Source organism: Hesperophylax consimilis, chromosome 27, assembly GCF_061612785.1.
Source record: "Hesperophylax consimilis isolate HC1 chromosome 27, BYU_Hcon_1.0, whole genome shotgun sequence".
In the NCBI taxonomy this organism is placed as follows: domain Eukaryota; kingdom Metazoa; phylum Arthropoda; class Insecta; order Trichoptera; family Limnephilidae; genus Hesperophylax; species Hesperophylax consimilis.
Window position 1 is genome coordinate 18,545,824 of NC_142862.1, and position 24,266 is coordinate 18,570,089.

General features: G+C 34.0%; 1 protein-coding gene across 1 annotated transcript in view; it reads right to left on the reverse strand.

Annotated features, from left to right (window-relative positions):
• Nucleotides 1-23,853, reverse strand: part of LOC149410695 (uncharacterized) — a 28,842-nt gene extending 4,989 nt beyond the window's left edge. The window contains exons 1-13 of the mRNA XM_089648316.1: nucleotides 23,753-23,853; nucleotides 17,376-17,490; nucleotides 14,467-14,582; nucleotides 13,642-13,728; nucleotides 12,665-12,774; nucleotides 12,393-12,500; nucleotides 4,591-4,756; nucleotides 2,833-2,987; nucleotides 2,260-2,375; nucleotides 2,015-2,169; nucleotides 1,523-1,697; nucleotides 958-1,106; nucleotides 242-411 (exon numbers count right to left, since the gene is read on the reverse strand). Of these exons, the coding sequence (XP_089504442.1) occupies nucleotides 242-411; nucleotides 958-1,106; nucleotides 1,523-1,697; nucleotides 2,015-2,169; nucleotides 2,260-2,375; nucleotides 2,833-2,987; nucleotides 4,591-4,756; nucleotides 12,393-12,500; nucleotides 12,665-12,774; nucleotides 13,642-13,728; nucleotides 14,467-14,582; nucleotides 17,376-17,490; nucleotides 23,753-23,853 (1,723 nt within the window). The remainder of the gene's footprint in view (nucleotides 1-241; nucleotides 412-957; nucleotides 1,107-1,522; nucleotides 1,698-2,014; nucleotides 2,170-2,259; nucleotides 2,376-2,832; nucleotides 2,988-4,590; nucleotides 4,757-12,392; nucleotides 12,501-12,664; nucleotides 12,775-13,641; nucleotides 13,729-14,466; nucleotides 14,583-17,375; nucleotides 17,491-23,752) is intronic.
• Between the last annotated feature and the right edge of the window lie 413 nt (nucleotides 23,854-24,266).

A 24,266-nucleotide genomic window follows, 5' to 3' on the forward strand; every position in this document is an offset into this window, starting at 1 on the left:
AAAGTGGCAAAATGTCTAATAAATAATAATGGCGATTGGTAATGACGTCCAACGTAGTGGGAGTTGCACTCAAGGAACACCTAGACCTAATTTTATGCCTCCACTTATATTATATTAGGCAATGAGATTTAGAAAAGTATAAATGGAATGAATTAAGGTGCGTTAAGATTTTATGTTTCAGAAAACTAAGCTTAAGGGTGTGTATGCAATTTCCCGTGTGATAGTAAAATGGGTATTTTACCCAGATCATGAGCGCAGTCCTGAACGTGTATGGCCTCATTGTCAAAGGACATTCCATCATCAGGTAAAGCATACACCCTAAAATCCCCGTTATGAGATCCTGACGACACCAGTCTCCCATCAGGCGAGCAAGCACAGGATGTGGTCGCATCGGCGTGTTCTGGATATACTCTGAAAAAATTTGTAATTACCGAACATTTATAATAAAGATTCAGTAGTTATTCTCAAGTATTTTCACTTAAATTTAGGTCTACAAATTGTAATAGAATTAAAAATACTTGTATTTTACTATTTTTTATACCGAGTGACGAATCTCTGTCGTATTCAAAGTTTTTTTTTATATTTTTTAAATTCTTAACACACTTAAATACTCCAGAGGTAATTTTCAATACATTCACAGTAACATATAAGTTGTTTTGTTGTTTTTGGGTAGTACGTTATTATTTGGTCAACGAATGTTACTAATAAAAAGCAAGTAAGAGATTCACTACCACATTGAATCAGACATAAACCTACAAAAAATTCACAAAAAACGGTTAAAATGTTGGAAATATCTCACTTATTATAATAGAATCCTTGTTTGGTTGTAAATTTGTCAAAAAATTGGCTTTGTTATAGAATATGACCATAATTTATTATCGATGTGGCAAAGAGAAGCAAGAAAGTTGGACACCTATCTACAGTTACAAGGATCTAAGGAATACGTGAAGCACTTACACCACTGGACTAGCGCTCAGAGGTTCTAGAGACCAGACCGCAGCAGTGCCATCATCGTAAGCCGCCAGCATCGAGTTTCCTGTCACTCGGATGCAGCGCACTCCCGCCAACTGGTGCGTAATGAGGGAGAGAAGCGGACGTTTTTCGTGCTGGAAGTAAGACGGATGCTTCAGTAGCCCAATACATTGATGGAGAAAATCTTATTTATTCACAATTCTACAGATAATTTTAACTATACGCGTATACATCCTCTTCCCTAACCCCGGGCTGTTATTAGCAGGGAGAAGATTACCGTATTGATGTCCGACCTCCAATAGAATAAAGGCACAAGTAGAAGAAGATTAGTTCTTATGCATCATGTAATTCCATCTGTGAACATGACGATATGGATATTATTTTTTAAAATCCAGGTTTTGAACTGGAGAAGGCATTTGCGTCAAACTTTTATTTAAAAGTGGCCCAATTCATGTTCCCTGTGGTAGTCCACATTCCCTTCTCCAGAATCTCCCTATTTCCTTCCACTGGCTCAGGTCCGGATGAAATTAAATCACATAAAAACTCGTACCTTGTATGGCCTCCAAAACATGATGCTTCCGTCGAGAGAGCCGGAGGCCAAAAGATCCTGATTGGTGAAGGTCAGGGTGTTGACCTGGTAGCTGTGGCTGGAAAACGGGGAATTCTCAGCCTCTACAAGCAGCTCAGACTCTTCTTGTGGCTTGAAGAGTCGCACTGTTTTATCACTGGTAAAGGAAAATTGCTCTGTACTAGTTTGATTCACTTGATCGTGCCATATCTTCTTCAGGCATCCTCTACTTCTTCCACCGTTAAATTTAACTCTTTTTTCGTTCATCTGCTCTACATTCCCAAACCATTAAAGCGTCTCTTTTTAAATCTTAACCACGGTCATACAAAGTTTTTTAGATCTCAATTCTGCAACATTCATTCTACTTACACCCTTCCCCTGCAAGTTCCACGCATCAATACATCGGGTTTAGTATAAGATTAGACGGTTGTTAATTCGCAATAAATACAATTGAAAATACTATCATTATCTTACCCACTGGCAGTGGCTAAGAGTCCTTCCTTGTTGAACTCCAGGCAGTTGATAGCAGCCGTGTGCAGATTGTCAAATGTTTGCAAGAGAATCACTTCGTTGTCGTTATTATCTCCCTTAAACAGAACTATGTCATCTTCTTGTACCATAGAAATACCCTGGAGGAAGATATTGAAAAGAATGGTTGTAAAAAATAAATCCTTTCATGAAAATGTTTTAGCAGGAAAGATGGCGCTTGACTCACTAACCTTCAAATCTCCACATCCAAAATGACTAAGCACACTACACGGCTTGACCAGTTCTGAGTCCACTGTGATAGTTCCTCCTGTCATATCCCAAATTCTAACTGTCTTATCGTTTGAACCTGAAATCAGTTGGATTATTTTTTAACAATCTTTATCACGGAGCAGCGGTCCTTTCATTTATCCCCCCAGGCAATAATGAATTTTGAGATTGACTTCACTTATGTATTTACTTTCTTTGGAAGAGCACAAAAACACTCTAAAGTCCTGCCAAAAACCTGTATGGTGTTACCAAGTAGTATCCTAGGAGAAATCAGGATATTACCTAGAAGCTATTAAGGAGGAATCTTTGAGCCTCTCATCTAGAGTATTAGAATAGGCATGTATCCTAGTGGGAGCTAGGAAGGTATCAATGAACGATGTAGTGATTTCTTTCGGTAATGATAATTTGATGCTTCGGATGAGTGCAAACCGCCAAGAATCACCAATCTGGAGACATTTTTGACAGTCACATGCCGATCTAGACGCCAGACGTTCAATAAAGATAAGATATTTGCGTTTCTTTATCGCAGAAGTTACCTGAGCAAAGAAAGTCGCCATTCTTAGAAAAGCTGACGCAGTTGACATATCTATTGTGGGCGTCCAAATTCAAAAGGCACTTCCCGTTGAGATTCCAGATTTTCACCGTCTTGTCCAAAGATGAACTGCAGATCAAGTCGCCACGCTGATTAAACCTTATGATTACAACAGGAACATTATTAGAAGATTCAAAAATGCTATTGAAAGTTCTTCTTCTTCTGTCATTCCCAGGATCTGGATCATATCTCACGGCCAAATATAAATAATGAACCAGGTTTACCGATTGCTCCGCGGCAAAAAAGTTGTCAATTGTAAAGTTATATTAAGAGTGTTAGACTTTTTCCACTTTTTAGTGATTATCATGATTTTCTGGAAGATATTGCACAAGGAAAACAAGGCTGTGGTCAAAGCCGAAGAAATGTTGGCGAAGTAATTACAACAGGTTATGACATGCTTTTTATTGACACAACCTTTCACCCATATAAATACTTTTTTTAATTTTTTTTTTTTAAGAAAGGCAAACATTCCCGGGTTACGAATAACCTGACAAAATTTGAAAATCTCCTACTACCACCACAGTAAGCTAAAAATGTTGCTTGTTTTGTGATGGAGGGCTTAGCCAGCCGAGGGTGGGAACACACTACGCCTGGGTGGGACCCAAACGCGATGTCAACTCGGCCACCGACCGGTCTTATATACTTATATTTAAAACTAGAACAAACACTCTAAAACACTCGGGATTCAATTTATTTCAAATTGTAATGCACTTTAATGTTGAATAATTTAAAAAAAAGATATTATGTAAGAATATTATTGTCATGTTAATATTATATAGCTTTGAATGACGTAGTGAGAAAGCGAAATATTTTTACATTTTTTTAACCAAAGTAAATAAATATAAAAATTACAAATATTGTTTTTCTCATTAAATAATTAACATCATTAATAATCAGTTGCTGTTTGATATTCAAAAGAAATCCTAAAACTAATAAAAAAAAATATATTGATAATAGAAGGTGTATTTTGATGTACACTATGAATAAACTTGTTTCCCTTGTTCAGTAGGTTCCTACCTAGATCATAGGACATCCGTAATGAAACATGTTCAAGTTCAACTGCTCACGTTTTGTATAGTAAAAACGTGGTAAAATAATAATTAATTACAATAAAATTCAATAAATCAATTTTTTTTCATAATCAAGCAAGTAAAGGTAAAGTCACAAGTAGGAAATCCATAATTGGTTTTATTTTACTATATAATACTTATGTACAAACTGATTAAATTTAAACTGTCGATTTCCCGAAAATTAATAAATAAATAAATATCCTTTTCAAAATTAATAAAAAAAAACTTCTTAGGCTTTGAAAGGGTTGGTCGGAATTTTTAGCACCTAAAAGCCACAAGTAAGCCTTTTATAGCGACGCGACGTTTCATAAATATCCTTCCCTACCTCCATAAAATGATAGGTGCTGTCATATACACCCCCCATACACACAAGCCCTACTTATTTATGGGGGTACATCAAATACTTATATTATATTATATTATGTAATTGATAACTGTTTTATATTGTGCAATGTAATTCGATTTACTAATAATTTACTAATAAAAAAAATATATATATCTGAAATTTAGATTTTACCGGTTCCCGAACTTTGTTGGCCATGGTACCTTAAACTGCTGCTCGGATGTGAACAGAACCTGTTGTTGTAATAATAACAATCAGAAAAATAATTGTAGTAGGTAAATAACCTTACTTGGCGCAAGTTATAGCGCTTGAGTGCGCATTGTTAGTGACCTGGGCGAGGGTACCACTGCACTCCCTCTGCTTGCCCTCAGAGAGACATCGAACCGTCCACTGGCGGAGGCATTGGTCGTTTCCACTTGTCACCAACGAGTAAATACAACATTGGGGGTCATCATCTGAAAAAATATTTCATAAAAAATTATTATAAGCAATAATTAGTCGCTTGAAATATTTATTTATTTATTTATTTATTAACGCCGATTATAGCGGCTTTTACAAAAGAATAACAATTGTTTTACTTATTATAAATACAGAATATCAATCAGAGAAGCGCTGACATACAGTTTTAATTAAGTGGTGTTTGTATGAGGATAAACTAGCAATGTTTATAGATTCATCCAAAACATATTTATTGCCAAGTACATGTAGGCGATTCATTATGGAATTGAGTTCAGCGTTAGATCCTGTATTGTTGCAATGATAGGGTAATTTGAAACGAACTGATCGACTAGGTACACGGAAACATATTATTAGCGAAAGAAGTTCAGTGGAGTTCAACAGGTTGGTAACGATTTTAAATAAATAAAATAGGTCAAAACAAATTCTTCTTTCTTTTAATGTATCGAGTCCCAATAAATGTAACAGAGAGGGGTAATTAATGTTTTCGATGAGTATTCCCAATTTAAAATTAATATAACGTAAAAATTTATGTTGGACTCGCTCAAGGGAATTCTCATGTACACTGTAGTAAGGACTCCAAATGGTGGTGTTAAATTCTAGTTGGCTTCTAACAAGTGAAGTGTAAAGTAATTTGACAGTTTTTAAATTTTTAAAATCCTTTGAAATCCGTAAGACAAATCCTAACATTTGCATTGCTTTACTGGTTATATTATTAATATGTTTAATGAATGTTAATTTAGTGTCAAAGGTTATACCAAGGTCTCTTATTTCATCAACAGATAATAAGGTGTGATTATTGAGAAAGTAGGTGAACAACAATGGGTTTTTTTTCTGTAAAATCTCATAAGTTGACATTTTTTTTACATTAAGAGTTAATTTGTTTTTAAGACACAAATGTGAACACAAGTGTGTTGAGAAATGTCATGACCCTATTACAAACGAGGACAAGCACCACCCTGCTTTGTCTATAAGTATTAGTGAGACTCACTCAGGTGTTGCAAATTCATGTCTAAACCCAAGTCCAATAGAAGTTCCCTCCTATCATGGAGCTAGAACCATAAACGCATGGAGATTCAACAAAGGAAATTTCCACTTATTATATGAATTGCTTTCTGAATGCTCATGGCAACCGGTCTGCCAAAGTTCAAGAGATATAAATGCATTATGTACAAATTTTTACAATTCAATTTACAATATATTCGACAAGTGTATACCCATTTCCACACCTCGCACTACGGCACACAGAGTATATCCTAAGTGGTACACCAATAGTATTATTTCAAATATTAAAATTAAACATATTTTTCATAAGCGATGGAAAAAAACACGTCACAACTTGGACTATGCTAGTTTTTCAGCCTATCGCTCCATCGTAAAACATGAAATCAGTGAAGCTTTTAAAAATCATTTAACTTCAATGGAAGAAAAATTATCTATCGATCCCAAACAGTTTTGAAAGTACATTAAGGATCTAAAAAAATCCAACAACTCATTTAAGTCTATGATTCTTGACGGAGAGGAATTGACTACTGATGATAAAATCGCAAATAGTTTTGCGACCTTTTTTTCATCTGTTTACAAAAATGTCCAACCAACTCTCAATATTGACTCTACCCTTCACACTGTACAGATTGGGCCCTCATTCGACCTGGTCAGTATTTCATAAAAAGATGTTAAGGAGGCACTCTCAAATTTAAAGAAACCTCACTCCATCGGTCCTGACAATATTCCCACATTTATACTAAAGGGTTGTTCCGACCTTTTAATACCACCATTATGTCATCTCTTCAATGTTTGCCTAAAAAACGGGATTCTCCCAGACATCTGGAGATTAACTAAAATAACTCCTATCTACAAGAAGGGAGATAAACGCGATATCCGGAATTATCGACCAGTTGCCGTTCTATGTTCCATCATGAAAATATTCGAGAAAATTCTACATAAATATATACTTAATCACGTTAATCCAATTCTTGATGACCGTCAATATGGTTTTAGACCCCAGATGTCAGTAACATCAAACCTCTTATGCATCTCAGATTTCTTATCACAAACTCTCGACAATCGGGGACAGGTGGATGTTGCTTATTTCGACCTGGAAAAAGCATTCGACAAGGTTGACATCGACATTCTTCTAAATAAGCTAGCTTCATTTGGTTTTTCCAAAAGACTACTCTGTTTTTTTGCTTCATATTTTCGAAATCGTAGACAGTTTGTTTATTATAAGGGTTCCAGTTCTTTGGAATTCACAGTTTTTTCTGGAGTTCCTCAGTGATCTATCCTTGGACCACTTCTGTTTCTGATTTTTATCAACGATATTGGTTCAGTCATCACACATTCGCTGTATTTACTATTTGCAGATGACTTGAAACTATATCGTTCAATAAAAAACCATCTTGACTGTATTCTCCTTCAACGTGACATTGACTGCGTCTCAAACTGGGCCAAAATAAATGGCTTGAACTTCAGTACACCCAAGTGCAATATCGTCTCGTATACAAGATCAAAGAAACCGCATGTATTTGAATATACAATCAATGAAATTATTCTCCAACACCTAAATCAAATCAAAGATCTAGGAGTTATTTACGACAGCAAACTAACCTTTCACCAACACATCGATGATTTAATAAGCAGAGGATACAGGCTTCTCGGCTTCGTAATTAGAAACTCATATCCGTTTCTTAACACAAAAACACTGACGTTATTATATAACACACTAGTCCTAAGTGTACTTGAATCAAACTCGATCATCTGGGCTCCACATGAATTAACATACACTTTACGCATTGAAAGAGTCCATAAATTTTTTTTAAGGTTTTTATTCTCGCGGCTCTATGGACGTTACCCTTGGCTTTACCCATCGATTTATATATTAGGCATGACCAATTACCACTCCCTAGAGACACGTAGAGGTATTGCTTTGCTTAAATATTTTTTCCAACTAATAAACGGTCACTTATCTAATAATGAGATACTGGCCCAATTAAATTTTTTTGTACCAGAGTCTCACTCTCGAGGACGTCATCACAATCTTCTATATAGTAGAGCAAGCCGCACTAATTTATTAATGAACTCACCTGTGGAGAGAGCTACGTGCTTTTTGAATGCGGTAGATAAGAAATTAGATTTATTTTTTGTGTCCTATAGCGCATTTACGAGATTTTTGGCATTGCATATACACTGCATAAATGGTACAATTATAACGTCTTAGGCTTTATTACCTGTAATTGTTATAAATAAATGTACAAATTATATATAAATAAATAAATAAATCGTTAAAGCTATTAATATTAGATTGAAGTGTTAGACAGTCCTCTATATCAGTGCTCCGCAACCGGTGTGCCGTGGCACACTGGTGTGCCGTGAGCCGGACACAGGTGTGCCGCGGTCAAATTCAATGTATTTGACATTTTATAATATTTCATTATGTATTTAATACACAATGACAAAATATTTTTCATAATATTGTCTATTTCTCATTGTCTGCAAATACTGTTAAAAGACGTATTCACAATATATTAGAAACACTGATTAGAAAACTGTTATTGGCTGAAAAATTTGCGCTTCAGATCAACGAAACCACCGATATTAAAAATAAAGCATAGTTGATAGCTATTGTACTTTTCTTTGACGAGGACTTTATTAAAGAACATTATTTATTTTGTAAGAAGGTTCCAGAGCGACCTACCGGTGAAGAATTTTTCCAAGTAACCGATGATTTCTTCAAAATATACAATATTAAATGGAGCAATTGCATTGCTGTTTGCACGGATGGAACTGCGGCAATGACGGGTAGTAAAAAGGGTTTTGTCTCTAATTTGTGTAAAACAAAAAATCCAACGTTACAATTTACACACTGCTGCATACATCGAGAAGCATCGATGGTCAAAAATTTACCGGAGGAACTTTTGAACACGATGAATGAATGCATTAAAATCGTAAACATAATTAAATCAAGAGCCCTAAACTCGCGAATCTTTGGAATACTCTGTCCAGAAATGGGAGCCGAATATGAATCCTTATTGTTTTATACTGAAATTCGTTAGCTATCCCGAGGCAAAGTTTTGACTATATTGTTTGAGCTTCGTCAAGAGGTGTGTGAATTTCTTTTAAATCAAAATATGCCCGAATTATATCAGCACATCGATGATAATTACTGGAAAGCCAAACTTGCATACATGGCTGATATATTCGAGCATTTGAATGAACTTAATAACGAACTTTGGCAGAAAGAGTTGCAAAAATGATGTTAGGAAATGTACCAAAGGATCAACCATAGTACAATTGAAAACAAACAATTAACTGTGGATCTGGCCCAATAACATTTAAGTATGCTTCAGCAGAAATTTGGTCATTATTTTTATTCCATTAATACGGAACAATACGATTGGATTCGAAATCCTTTTGCAACCAATGCAATAAATTCTACGGAAGCACTGCCTCTGCAAATTCGAGTGGAATTTACAGATTTAAATAATGACATGACATTAAAACTTCACTTCTCCGAAGATCCATTAGATGTTTTCTAAATTTACGTTAAAAAAGAATATCCTCACATTTCCGTCAAAGCATTCTTAACACTACATCCATTTTCAACGACATATTTATGTGAGCAAAATTTTTCAACGCTTGTATTAATTAAAAATGATAAGCCATGCTTAAAAGTTTAATACATTTAAGTATGCTTCAGCAGAAATTTGGTCATTATTTTTATTCCATTTATACTGAACAATACGATTGGATTCGAAATCCTTTTGCAACCAATGCAATAAATTCTACGGAAGCACTGCCTCTGCAAATTCGAGTGGAATTTACAGATTTAAATAATGACATGACATTAAAACTTCACTTCTCCGAAGATCCATTAGATGTTTTCTGGATTTACGTTAAAAAAGAATATCCTCACATTTCCGTCAAAACATTCTTAACACTATATCCATTTTCAACGACATATTTATGTGAGCAAAGTTTTTCAACGCTTGTATTAATTAAAAATGATAAGCCATGCTTACGCTGTCAAAAAAAATCTGTCTGTTAAAACAAGCGCAGATTAATTTAACAAATAATCGCTCACTAATTTATTATTATTTTATAATAATTATTAAGATTGCGTAAAAATAAATGTTATAGTTATATGTATGTACGTATGCTTTTCAAATAAAAGACAATAAATTATTTTTAAATTTGTGTATGAATTTAATATCTATATAAAGGGTCCGCCAAATAACTTTTTTTTTGAAAATGCTATAAAAACATCGAGTGTAGCTTCGGCTGTTTGGCACGTAGCACCGTCCTGTTGAAACCAAATGTTGCCAATATCCTCCTCTTCAATTTTTGTGAACAAAAATTTGTTCAATTGTTGAGAACGACGGTGAATTGATGTTGATGGCGCTTCACGCACACTTTCTGCCACACCAGCAATATTCTCGGATGTACGCACTGTTTTTGGCTTTTCACGCTTTGGTTTATTGATGAGAATGCCAGTTTCTTTCACTTTTTCACAAGATAACGAACATACGGAGCTGACGGTGCTTCTCTTCTTCCAAAATCCGTATGCAATTTTCGCACACATTCTGCAACATTACCATGATTTTCAAAGTAATGTCGCAATATTTCCCAGCGTTGTTCAAGCGTATACACAACCATATTCGTTCAGCGGAAGGATAACACTAATTATCTGTCAAATAAGACATGAGCTAAGTGTTACCATTCACGAAATAAGCACTAGTTGAAAAAAAAACGTTAGATGGCAGACCCTTTATATTAGCTTTTGGTGTGCCGCGGAATTCTAGGACGAAATTTGGTGTGTCGTAGGTGAGAAAAGGTTGCGGAGCACTGCTCTATATTGTCAATAATTCTATATATCTTCATATCATCAGCGAACATTAGAATGAGAACACGGGTGAATATGTTTGTTACGTCGTTAATGAATAAATTAAAAAGTATAGGACCAAGATGCGAACCCTGGGGTACGCCACTGGTAGCTTCGAACATGTAGGATAAGTGATCATCAATACAGACAGTTAACTGACGTCTAAGTAAGTAACTCTTAAACCAAGATAAAAGGTTTCCATTAATTCCGAGTTTCAAAAGTTTATTAATGAGGATTTTATGACAGACCTTATCAAACGCTTTACTGAAGTCGATATATATAGAATCAACTTGTTGTTTGTTGGCAAGTGCATTGGAAATAAAATTTTCATATAATGTTAGGTTAGTCAAAGTTGATCTGCCGGAGATAAAGCCGTGTTGACAAGTTGCGATACAAGAGTTTACAAAGAAGCTGAGAAGAATCAATTTCTCAAAAAGTTTAGGTATAGACGATTGAATACAGATAGGCCGATAATTTTCAACAAAGGATTTATCACCACTTTTAAATACAGGAGTTAAGTAGCTAAGTTTCCATATTTGTGGGAAGTGTCCTGTGGAGAGTGACTTATTAAACAGTATATTAAGCGGAACAGATAAACTTTGGACACAATTCTTAAGTAAGATGGAAGGAATCTTATCAGGTCCCGAGCTTGTTTTAGGTTCAAGTGATTTAATACAGACTATAATGTCTTCAATATCAATGTGTTTTTGCGATAAGTGTAAATTTATATCCGTATTGAAGTAAGGAATTAAGTCATCTGGAATATCAGGTTCATACACGTCCTTAAAGTAATCAGCAAACATGTTAACAATTTCATAAATTTTACTGGAGCTATTTTGTCTGTAACGTATATTACCAGAAATACCAGCATCATTGTTTTTCATTGATTTTGTGTATTTCCAAAAGTATTTTACATCATGATGTATCGTGTTCTCAACAGAATTAATGTAATTTTTATAACATTTTTTTGTCATTTTTTTGCAATCTCTTCTAATATTGTTATCCATACAAATTGAAAATATCTCCCGAGTAAAAATAAATGCCGCCGACGGGAATTGATCCCGTGCCTTCTGATGTCCGGTCAGGAGCTCTGAGACCTATGCCCTTATTTCCAACACACCAAATAATTCAATATGTACTAGTACTTCACTCAAAAATTACTGCTTATTATATTTTTTCACCTGTAAACAACCAACTTTATTTTTGTAGGAAAGGCTTTGTTAGTGCTCAATTTCCCACTAGATGGCGTCGAGACATATTATATCTACATTTGTTTGTGAAATATTTTGACTTGTCAAATATTATTATTTTTTTAATGATAAACTAATGTTTATAAGACAAGGTTTTTTATGCATAGCACAAAGGGTAACAAATTATTATAAGCATAGGAAGATATTTTCAATTTGAATGGATATTTCAGGCGACTAATAATAATTTGTTATCCTTTGTGCTATGCATAAAAAAACATAGTCTTATAAACATTGGTTTATCATTAAAAAAAATAGAAAAAATATTTGTTTGAGAATGTAAGTGACTGTCTAGCAACATCTTTTTGTAAAGAACAATGCAATTGGTCCTTGTTCGAAGAAAGGAAAAGAAGGATGAAATATTTTCAGATTATAAAAAAGGCCAAGAAGACAATTTCTCCCACGCGTGTTGACTTTGATGGGAAGATAGTACTATTTACACGTGAAAAGGAGCATTGTATATCAATCTACTTCACAAGTTCTATAGACATAGGTGCAATAATGACTTACCATCAATTTTGACGATACTAGAAAAGTCACAGCAAAGGACTCCTAAGTCATGAGCATCATCCACTGATACCATAGGAACTACATCTTCAACGGTTGTGTCTCGAAGATCTAGAAGCAAAAAAAATAGTTTTTCAATCATTTTTGATCAACTCTATTAAGAAGTTCATATTTTTACTCATTTTTAATAGAGGAGCAAAATTACATTTCCCTTTGAATTTGAATAACGTTATTTAAAAGAAGAAAAAAAATTCTCTGAGAGGTCTCATATCTACCTGAGAAGTTGTAAAGTTTGATGGTTCCTTGGTTGCAAGAAGTCAGTAAGTAGTTGGAATCTGGTGTGAATGCCAGACTAAATACTGCATCTTCGTGATGTTGAATAGTCCTTAAAACAAACAATGTATTTCAAGTTACAACAAAGCACTTAATTAATTACTATTCTAGAACAACGGAAGGTGGTCTACCAAAGCGATCTTTTTTTTTTTATAGTGAATACCTCACAAGAGTCCCAACTGCTCCCGTCTGGAGCCAGTGAGACTATGGCATCTCCAATTGGGGGATGTTGTGAGGCTGAAGGTAAGTGGGGAAGGGAAAGAGGAAGGTGGGGAAGTACCTGGCTATTCAGATCTAGTCACTAAGCACGGCTAAACCCATTTGGAGCAACGTTTCAATTCTGAATGGTGGTCTTACACCAGGGCGATACTGGTAGTATCTTCCACTCTGGAACGTGCCGCAAATATACTATATATTATTTTAATTAATTAATTGTGAACTCTGTGAACTTCTTTTCAAGTTTTCCGAAGGTATACATAAAAAAACTCTTTCAGCTTTTTCGATTGAGTTTTTGAATCCTCGGTTGCCAGTTACACTTGTGTGATTGGAGTTGTGTAAATGGATTTTACAGCATAGATCACTATTTTGGTCTTGTAGTACTTACTGTTTCGATTTCTATTTTAGCTTATGTTACTGTAAGACAAGGGCGTAGATATAGCATTCACGTGAAGAGGGTTCAATCCCAAGGGGGGAGGTTCGATACTGGGGGAGGCAAGGAAGTAGGGGAGGGGAGTGAAAACTTTGAGACCGCTACTACCGAAACTTAATTTACATCACATTGATAAAAAAAGATTGTGCAATTGTTGTATTTTCAAGGAATGTAATCTACGAATACTATTCTTTTTTTTCCTACACAATACTGAGACCGATTGGGGGGTTAACTTAACCCCGCTAACCCCTAACAACCCTCCCAACATACCTCAGTAATGTTCGGTTGACCAGATCCCAGATGCAGACAACCCCGTTGTCCCCTGCTGTTACAAAACTGCAGCTATCAATGTTGAACCTGAAAAAAACGTTTTACATAGTTTTTAGTGACATCAATTTTCTTCTTCGTATGACAGAAGAGAGTAAAGTTGGTGGAGGTGAAAGTCGTATTCTTAGATAATTAACCCAATCGACGACAACGGTAGTCACTTGGTTCAGCACAAAAAACACTCCGGTAAACTGACAAAAGGGGACATTTTTCTAAGATATTATCTGTCCTATAGGACCAATTTGGTCATCATATACGATATTAAATACTAAATACATGGCTCTTACGTAAGAATTGAAAAAAATATATAAAGTATTAACAAAACTGAAATGCCTCACTAACAATCTTGTTCGAAGATAAATTGAAGATGTCCACACTAACTCAGCGTAATTATTTGCTTTGAGGAATGAGGAATACATTATTGTAGTTAGTAGGTTAGTACCACAATTTATGCACTTAAACAAATCCCTAATTCTAGTTCTACGTAGTGGACTCCGAAAGCTTATCAATGCAAACAATTCTGAACTATCAAATGCATCATTTAAAATTTTATAAAGAAATACCAAGTCAATAAAAATCCTTTTGTCCGACAATTTAAACGTTAGTCATTTAAAATGGTGTTGTAGTTCAACAAAATTGTTGGAATTCCTATTTTAAAATATTCTTTCAATAGCTTGTACATGAATATTGAAAGATGGGTTCCAGACGGGAAAATTGAATTCGATGTTAGTGAATTAATAGATGGAATGATAAAAAAAACGTTGATACCTGCATATTCTGACCGGATCTCCATTGACCTGAATGAACTTGTGGATCTTTTTGCCAGTACGGGCACTCCAGAGCACGGTACTCCCATCGATACTGGAGGACGCTAGCATTGTACCCTGGAAATCATTTTTATTTACTTATTTGTCATGTTCCTACTTTCTCCTGTGATTGGATTTCACTTTAACCTGTCATATTTGTGTGTCAGAGTTTGTTGTTCTGAGAGATCACCCATAAATAATAACAGTTTTAATTTTGTATCAATCAGTTAGCATACAATGCAGCCAATGATGTGGATTTTCGCACTGATTTTAAACTTAAACAATAAATTTATTTATTTATTCATTTTCAGGAAATCGACAGTTTACATTTAATCAGTTTGTACATAAGTATTGTTTAGCTAAAATAAAACCAATTTTGGATTTGCTCCTTGTGACTTTACCTCTACTGAGACAGTATAATATGGAATAGATAAATTAAATTTGTGAGAAAGGAATATGAAATAAAAAATTTATACAAAACAAAAGATTATATAAACGAAAAATTTACAAAACAATACATGTATAGCCATGGAGAGAGGTTGTAGATATAAATCAAATCATAATTGAGATATAAACAATAGAGACATAAACATTATTCACAAACCACCAGAAAAATATTCTTTTATGGACCTCTTGTATTTGGTAAGTTCGCAACTGAAAATATCAACCTTGGATAATACGCTATTGCAATTATTGCATGGTCTGTTCAGGCAATAATTCTGCTTTGATCAACCTTGAACGGGACATATTGATAGCGTATTGAAAACAGATTGATAAACAGTTGATAAACAGATTTTATTAGATTTAAATCATAATACTCGCGTTGTTACGCTTTCAAAAGCTGAAGCATACCAAGAATCGGGGTTAAAGACCTCACATTCTGAATTTCTACCGACATATATAACATTCTTCTCTTGAACAGTAAGGACTAGTTGTTTCAGAGAATTTGAACAATTCTTCAAATTTCAAAGTTCTATGAAAGGTTTTTTATTAGTTTTTCTTTTATTATTTCAGTTCTATCAAACAACTAGCCTAAAATGATATAATCACAGAACTCGAATAACACTTTCACAGATCCCGAAAATTAACGTTTAAATTTGATGACTTATTATTCAAATTCTGTTAAATAACCGATCCTAAAAGTTTTACGTTAAAAAATTATAAATTTATTTATTCAACTCTCAAAAAAAAAGTGAAATAGAAAAATTAGAAAAAGATTCGGTTGCATCTAGAAAATAAAGCCAGAACCTCAGCCTTTCAGAACTTTGCTCTACCACCGAGCTAATTCGACTACATCAACATCGGTTATATTTAACTGTATCACACTTCGACTAAGAACTACCAACATTGCAAGATTCTTTCTGAATTTAATTGGAGATAACAGTCAAAAAACATGCTTATATACCCGTTAATTATTAGGAGACCAAATTTGGTCCCATACATCATATGAATTATGATTCCTAATTTTTAAAGGGTTAAGAAAATGAAGATATTTGTGGAATTTCTTAGTTGAAGTATGATACAATTAAATACGACGAATATGGTCGAATTAGCTCAGTGGAAGAGAAAAGTCTTGGGTTCAATTTCTAAATGCCACCGAATCTTTTTCTGATATTACTGTTGCGCATTTTTCTTTGAGATTTGTTAAAATTGTCTTCAATTATTTAATATTAAAATTTGAAGTTTTACTCAATCAATTAGTTATACCACTATTAAATTCCAAAAAAAAATCCTTTTTGAAGATAATCTTTGGTCAGATTCTGAGTACAAAAAGTAATTGTATGAAACTCTTTCGAATCGCAAATCGTAAAGTATGCTCCTATGAAAATTAAGAAAAAAACACATCTGGTTCTGTTATTTTATATGTTATAGGTATGAAAAAAAGTCGCAGTGTTTCTTTAAATGCTACTTAATTCAGATGTCAAGAAATTTAAAAAACATTTTATTAAATATTTTCGCTAACGCATTTTAATCATAATAGTTTTTAATATTAACGCGCTCCTTTTAGCATTCTTATTTACATCTCCCTCTAAAATCATCTTCAGTAATCTTCTTCTCCTTTTTGAACGCTTATAAAGGAGCTATAAGGATTAGTTTAAATGTTAAAAATTGAATCAATGCTGATCGATAATTTTATGGAAATATTTTTTTTATTGTCAAATGCTTCTGGCCTTCACCATTGAAAAACCCTAAGCCAATATGTCAAATTATGGAGAGAAAAGGTGAGGATTGGAGTCGAATTAGAAGAGATAAGATGATGAATGGAGAGGAGGCAATTTTAGATAAGATTTGATAAAAGACAGGAAGTTTGAATAGAGAAAAAATATGTGATATAATGTTACCACTTGTACACCACAGATTGTACAATCTGAGGAGTCAAGTAAAGCCAAGTCAATGAATTTTAAAAAGTTGAGAATAATTTAACGTAAATTAGAAACATCTCAACCTAAGTAGTTATTTGGATAGTTAAATGTTATACTAACGGGCAGCCAGTAGGTGAGTTAGGCTAATAATGAGTGGTGATGTAATGCGTACACTTTAAAATTAGTCAAATTGTGTGTACCCAAAGATATTAGAAGAACGAGATGTGCTATGCGCAGGTCGTACTGAGTGGAATTGTTTTGCCGAGTGTCGCCGGTTTTGTTCACCAATACTACTGCACACCTTCGCTTGCGCAAAGGTATCCGCACTAATACATAGAACAGATTTCTGTGCGTACACGTCCCGATACCGTTCAAATTACCCTAATAAGGTAGTACTCCGGCCACGGTCCGGCGGCCAACATACCATATCTCGTTCTTCTAATATCTTTGTGTGTACCCTTCTGTAAACATGCAACAAGTTTAGAATTATAATGGATCTTTCTTATACCTGTGGTGAAAATCCGACACCGGTGACACCATACTTGTGACCTTTCAGTGGTGAGAAGTCCAGTTCCACATATCCTAGTCCTGGTTTCCACCCCCAAACACGAACTGTTTTATCCCTAGAGAAATTATTAATTAATCATTTTTAGCATAACGACCTACTATATATATATAAAGGGGTGATTATGATATTGTCGTGCTCTACATGCAGCAGATGTTTTATTACATTTATTAAATTATCTTTTCAAAAAGACATACATTACAGGGTTACGAATAACCGAACAATTTTGTAATTGGTACTGCCACAATTATAAGTGGACAACGTTGCTTGTGATGGAGGACTCCTTTGCTTATGCAGAAGATTGAACACTCAACGCACGACATAAGTGTATTTGTCAAAGCCGATCAGGGCACGCGATTTTTGAAGTATCACGTGATCAAGTCAGTGACAGTTTGCAAATGGAGGTGATTGTTGTTGATACCCATTTTTACTGCAGATTTGTGTGTCGTTTTACCGCAAGCATAGTAAATAAACAGAGTCATACACTATTTTAAACAGGGTAGTTTACTTAGCGAAAGCGCTGACTTGGTTATTTTGTCTGTACTCTAGACGGCCTTAAACGTATAGCCACATTTAGAGGCGCTACTATATACTAATATCTCGTCGAAACTTGTTCCACTATTAGAACGCGATAAGCGGTACAAGTAGACCGGAATCAGTAGTTTTGGTAAGAGCGTTGGGAGAGTTGGAGGTTACTTGGAGGTCAAAAAGCGGAACCTGTTTTTTTTCTTCATGTCTCATCTAACATCAACAGCAATAGTTTTGGTTAGAGCGTTGGGAGAGTTGGAGGTTACTTGGAGGTCAAAAAGCGGAACCTGTTTTTTTTCTTCATGTCTCATCTAATATCTATAGGATAAATTATCAAAATGAATAATTAATTATTAATAATTAGGATAAATTATCAAAATTAAATTAAAAATTATTGATCATTAATAATTGTTAATATCAAAAGGATAAATTATTAAACTTCATCAAATCAAGGGTAGGTACCTAGCTATGGCGCGTTAAAATCTATGAATGTAATTCTTGGCTTTGCGGTGAATCTTTTGTATTTAAACAATTATTTTTTTTACAATCAATTGTTTGAGGAACTCCACAGGATCCTTTTATTTGCCTTGGCGGAGGAGGTCCGTGCACCCCAAGCGTGTTGTTCTATACAGGGTTAATCAGCACATACCCGAAACCTTTGAATTAAAAACCACAATAAATAATATTTATCATCAAACGTTTCCTCTGGATAAACCTAGTTCAAAACGCGTTCTGCATTCCGTCTCGATCTGGCAACACCATACAACCGGGACAGAACGCGTACCACGTGATCTATTGCGACGTATGGCAGTGTTATCAGTGGTGACGTGTGACAGAAAGACAGTTGGTTTTTTAAAAAATAATCATCAAAATCAGCAAAATGACATTTCCGTTTTTACTCCAAATATTCTCAGAAACTGCTGATTACAGTCTTTCGAATACTTGCTGATACATTCTGTATATCACATTTTGAACACCTTTCATATTACTACGGAGTAATACAAAATCAAGAGTTTTTCGTTTTAAATTTGATCGCTTAGAAATATTTCGGATGCTTTAATTAAATACTGCAAGTAGAACACATATTGGCCTTTGAAATTATTGTGCACTTTTATGGACACATTTTCGATGGTGGTTTTATTTTATAATATGGCAAATTAAGAATATGATCACAAAGCAATTAAATATTTGTGCTTGAACTTCGCAAAATAAAATAAAACAAACTTATTGGCGATGTTTTTCGTGCATAAATCTAAACAGGCGGCTGGCATTAAGCGGGAATTTAAACCATATCACCAACTACATAAGGAATGTTATTGTGAGCGGCACGATTCCAAATAGAAAATTTTCCAATAAGAGGTGTTATTTTGATATTCAATCGTAAAAGATCAATAGTTTCGTTGCTTATGTGGCACGTAGCGCCGTCTTGTTGAAAGTAAACGTTGTCCAGATTGATACCATCCAATTCCGGCCATAAAAAATTATTAATCATCTCTCGATAGCGCAATCCATTCACCGTAACTGTTGCTCCAGCCTCATTTTAGAAAAAGTAAGGTCCAATGACTCCGCTGGACCATAAACCGCACCAAACATGTTGAGAATAGAGAGTCTTTTCAACAATAACTCTTGGGTTTTCCGAGCCTCAGATGCGACAATTTTGCTTGTTGACGAAGCCACCGAGGTGGAAATGGGCCTCATCACTCAAGATGATTTGCATTTGATTCACTCAAGTGAATTTTAATAATTTCAATGCGTTGTTGAAGCGTATATCTTTCCATTTTTTTATTAATGGCGTAGTTTTTACTTGTCAAATGTTAAAAAATGACAGCTTCAAAAGTAACATCTACCGAAATAACGGGCTATTCAAAATAACACCTCTTATTGGAAAACCTGTATTATGTCGCGTATTTTCACAAAAACCGGACATTCTATTGTCCGATTTTCAAAAATTTTCTAGACCGGACAATACGGTTTTTTGAAAGGCATAATCATACCTCGATTTATGTTAGGTCTTATACAAATCCAGTATTCATTCAACTATTATTACACTAGTAGATATTTCTTTTGATTATGTATTGTCTAACTGCACTTCTATTAACAACTGTATCACTTGCAATAGTATTTTTGTGTACACATTACTTGTTCTGTAATTTATTACTAATATTCTCCTGTGTACCACTGTATGCTTATAAGCCGATTTATCATTCTATTGTAAAAGCCATTTTAAATAAATAAATAAAAAATAAATATTCTTTCTCTGTTTGTCCCATATAGACTCAAAAACTTAAAATTTTGTTCTTATTAGTGCACGGAGTATTTATTGGGAAAACTTAACGCATTTTCATTTGAATAGGTACGTCATCGAATTAAAGACGACATAATGTATTTATGGTGATTTGTTTTTGGGGTCTTATGCCGTGCTACGCTACCTCCTTATTTAGCCAACGTTTCGGACACCATTGCAATGTCCATCATCAGGGCAGATGTATGGTGATGAAAAGGGTAGATGTGTGGTGGCGATGATGGACACTGCAACACGGCATAATACCCCAAAACAAATCACTAAAATACTTATGGCCGTGAAAATCTCAAATCGTAGCATTATGGTATGCAATAGTGAATGGTGAAAAAAAGTCAGGGACGCCCAAGGAAGACTTAACATGCTATTGAGTTGAATTAAAGTCGGTATGATTAACTTTATTTAACAATAAGTAACAATGTGGATTTCGTCATACTTCACGACGTGAATGGTACAAATGTCGGGGAGACCCGAGGAAGACATGAATCAAATGATTATTTGTAATAAACTGAGGCGTGAAGAAGTGATGAACTAAGAAAGTTAAGGCGATGCCATACGTAGTAATGCAAAATCATGTGTTTTTGGTTTGAAAATTTGGTCGCCTAGAAATGTTTCAGATGCTTTAATTAAATACTGCGAGTAGAATACATCTTGGCCTTTGAAATTTTCGAGTATTTTTTAGATAAGTCTTTTTATAAGCTCGGAAAAAAATAATGTAAAGGCCTATGAAAACTGCTTTAAAGTTTAAAATCCTCTACTTACGAACCCATTTTCGGTTATGATTTTATTGTTTTATGTGGCAAATTAAGTTATTTATAAAATGATCGAAAAAAAATTAAATATTTATGCCTGAACATCCACAAAATAAAATAAAAGTCACTTTTTGGCCATGTTTTTTACTTGCATAAATCAAAATAGGCGGATGGTGTTAAGCGGGAATTTAAACCTTATCGCCATCTACGTAAGGGTTGTTATTGATAGCGGCTCAATTTAAAATATTACACAACGTAGTGCATCGCCTTAAGGAGAATGTATGACGTGTATGTGAATGGTATAAGAAGTCGAGGACGCCCGAGTAAGATATGGCACGATCAATTAAAATAAATGCTTTTAAAAAGTTAACTTTTTGCATTTCCATTTGAAAAATGCACCCACTTTCAGATACATAAGAATTCACAACTCAAAATTTTATTATTCAAAACTATTAACAACCCCGAGTAACGCCGGGTGCACGTCAGCTAGTAGGTAAAGTATAAAAACAGAGATTTTCTAAAATTAACAATTTTTTCCAAATGTTAAAATTCTCAACATTTAAAAATTTTAATGAATTTATATGAAATTACCTAAGAATACAAAAGAATTTTAAAGTGTTGTAAAAGATTATCGATTCTAAGCAATTCATCTGTGGTTTTGTTACTACACGGTTTATGAAGAAAAACCTCAACTTTCCAAATATAAGTATAGGTACTTTTTTGGCCATTATATTCCACCCTAATGGAGAAAAACTTTAAAATGACAACATGGAAATAATGGTGTACCCAATCATAACCATTCGATTCACATTACAATCATTCATTACCATTAGTAAAAAAATGATTTTTCCTTTATCTTTTTAAATAATGTATTTTAAAACGGTATTGTATAACCATACTTGATGGTGTCTAGACTGAGTGCGAAGTGATGTCAATATAAAAGTAGTTAATAAAGGTAGGTAGGATATAAAATATAAATGTACAAGGAAGATGAAACAAGTTAAAATAATAGTAACATAATACTTAACCACTCGAGCCATTGCTACCCAAATTTGGGTTATACCCTTATACGATAGCTACCCAAATTTGGGTAGAACTTTAAGCGATGGCTACCCAAATTTGGGTAGTCCCTTAAGCGAAAGCTACCAAAATTAAAAAGTCCTTTATTAAAATTACATATAAATTTAATAGCCCCTTAACTTTAGAGTTACCAATATTTGGGAAGCTGAAGTGATTTTAATGAATTATATTTTAATTATATTTTAATGATTTTAATTGTCCCTTTCTAAACAAATATCCTCTCTTCTATCAAGCCTTATCTAAAATTGCCTCCCCTCCATTCAACATTTCATCTCTTTTAAGTCTGAACTCGACTCCAATTTTCATTATAATTTTGAAATTTGTCAATTTAAATAAAATTAATATTTAAATTCACCTTTCATTTCTCAATAATTTTAAATGATGGCCAAGAACACCCTTGAAGGGTGAAAGCCAGAAATAATAAGGAAAAAAAAATAATAATTTATTTTACACTTTACGCAATTATCTAATATATTTAATAATAATTGGATAATTTGTAGAGCGCCGTTTTTGTGAAAAATCACCTCAAGGGCGCTGTACAATTTATTTCCTAGGAATTTATTTCCTAGGTGCTAGCTTCTATCAAATACAAAGAATGTCACTAATGTTCCTCTCATGGAATATTCCATGTATATATATGATGCAGTTTTTTTATTTTTTTTATCGTGCAAACGCAATTTAAAATTGCACTTTTTAATGGTTGTGATTTTATTCCAGTAGACCATAGACAACATACAGAAATGGTAATATTCAATACTGTCCCAATTGAGGTGACGTAAGACTCTATTAACGGGGGTTTGCTCGACGCTCAAATTTTTTTTCTAATGAACGTATTACTAAAATCTCTAATGTGTCTAGAGGTATCTCTACGGATTTAAGTTATTTATATTTAAGATTGATAAAAAACAGGACCTTGCAACTAAAATATTTTATGGAAATAGGTTTGAAAATTTAATAAAACGTTTTTCAACTATAATATTAGTTGTAAGCACCACATTTTATTTTTCTAGACGATTTGTTAGTAAAATACCTCTAGAAACATTGAAGACTATTGTAATACTTCATCAGAAATAATTAAAATAAACTCCACGGAAAGATCCACTTTTTAGGTCTGCTATGGTAAATTCGACAGTAGGTCCATCTATTAAGCCGGGCCGCGCGCCGAATATTGTTTGTGCACGGCTTCATCACTTGTGTCGTTAAGATTCCCACTTTATTTTAGAGATTTGATAAAGTAAATTCATCCGCAAGTTTTTCCATGCACAAGGGCCGCGCGTCACATATTTTTGTGAACGGCTACTTCACTTACGTCGTTAAGATTCTGGCTTTATTTTAGGGCTCCTCTTCGAGCAATTTAAGTAACCAGCATACAGAATGCACGCATTCATAAATTTTACGATATTTTTTCAAACTTTTTAGAAAATCTGAAAATATAACCGGTTAAATGTGGGTAGATTCTTTGGCTTTAAAACCACAGTAAGCAGCATTAATGATATATTATGATTTTTGGAATGAGATAAAAAACAGAACGCCCGGAAATATCTATCGGTCAAGGCGTTTTTTTTTTAATACACGCTATCGCTTGAGTGCTTAATGGTTGATATTGCAAAAAAAATCTGTAAATTTTTATGATATAAAAATGTCAAAATTTGTTATCTTACCCTGAACCAGTGACCAGGAAACAGTCCAGTGAGAAGTCGAGACAGGTGACATCACTGGTATGTGACTTTAAGATCTGCAGATCCTCAACTTGGCAGCACATGTCTACAAAAACATACAAAAAATAACGGTAAAAAAAACACATTATTATTTCGTGCCAAGGGGCTAATATTGAAACAAGCATACCAATAAAAGAAATGCAATAAAAAAAACTATTCACGAGGATTAGTTCTGTTTTATAAAAAATTATAAATTAATTCGGTTGAAAAAAATTTAACTCCGACATAAAAAAAAGTTCCGGGCGAATTCTGACGTCATTAGACCCGTCCGGGCTTAGTTTTAAATAAGTTAAAAATTCCACATAATTTCTATAATAATAAAAATAATATTTGGCTAATTTATATAGCGCCGTTTTCGTGAGAAATCACCTCAAGGGCGCTGTACAAATATATTTCTTAAATACTAGAACTACTGACTTATCTCTAAGACTTATATCTAGTGACTTACGACTAAGGC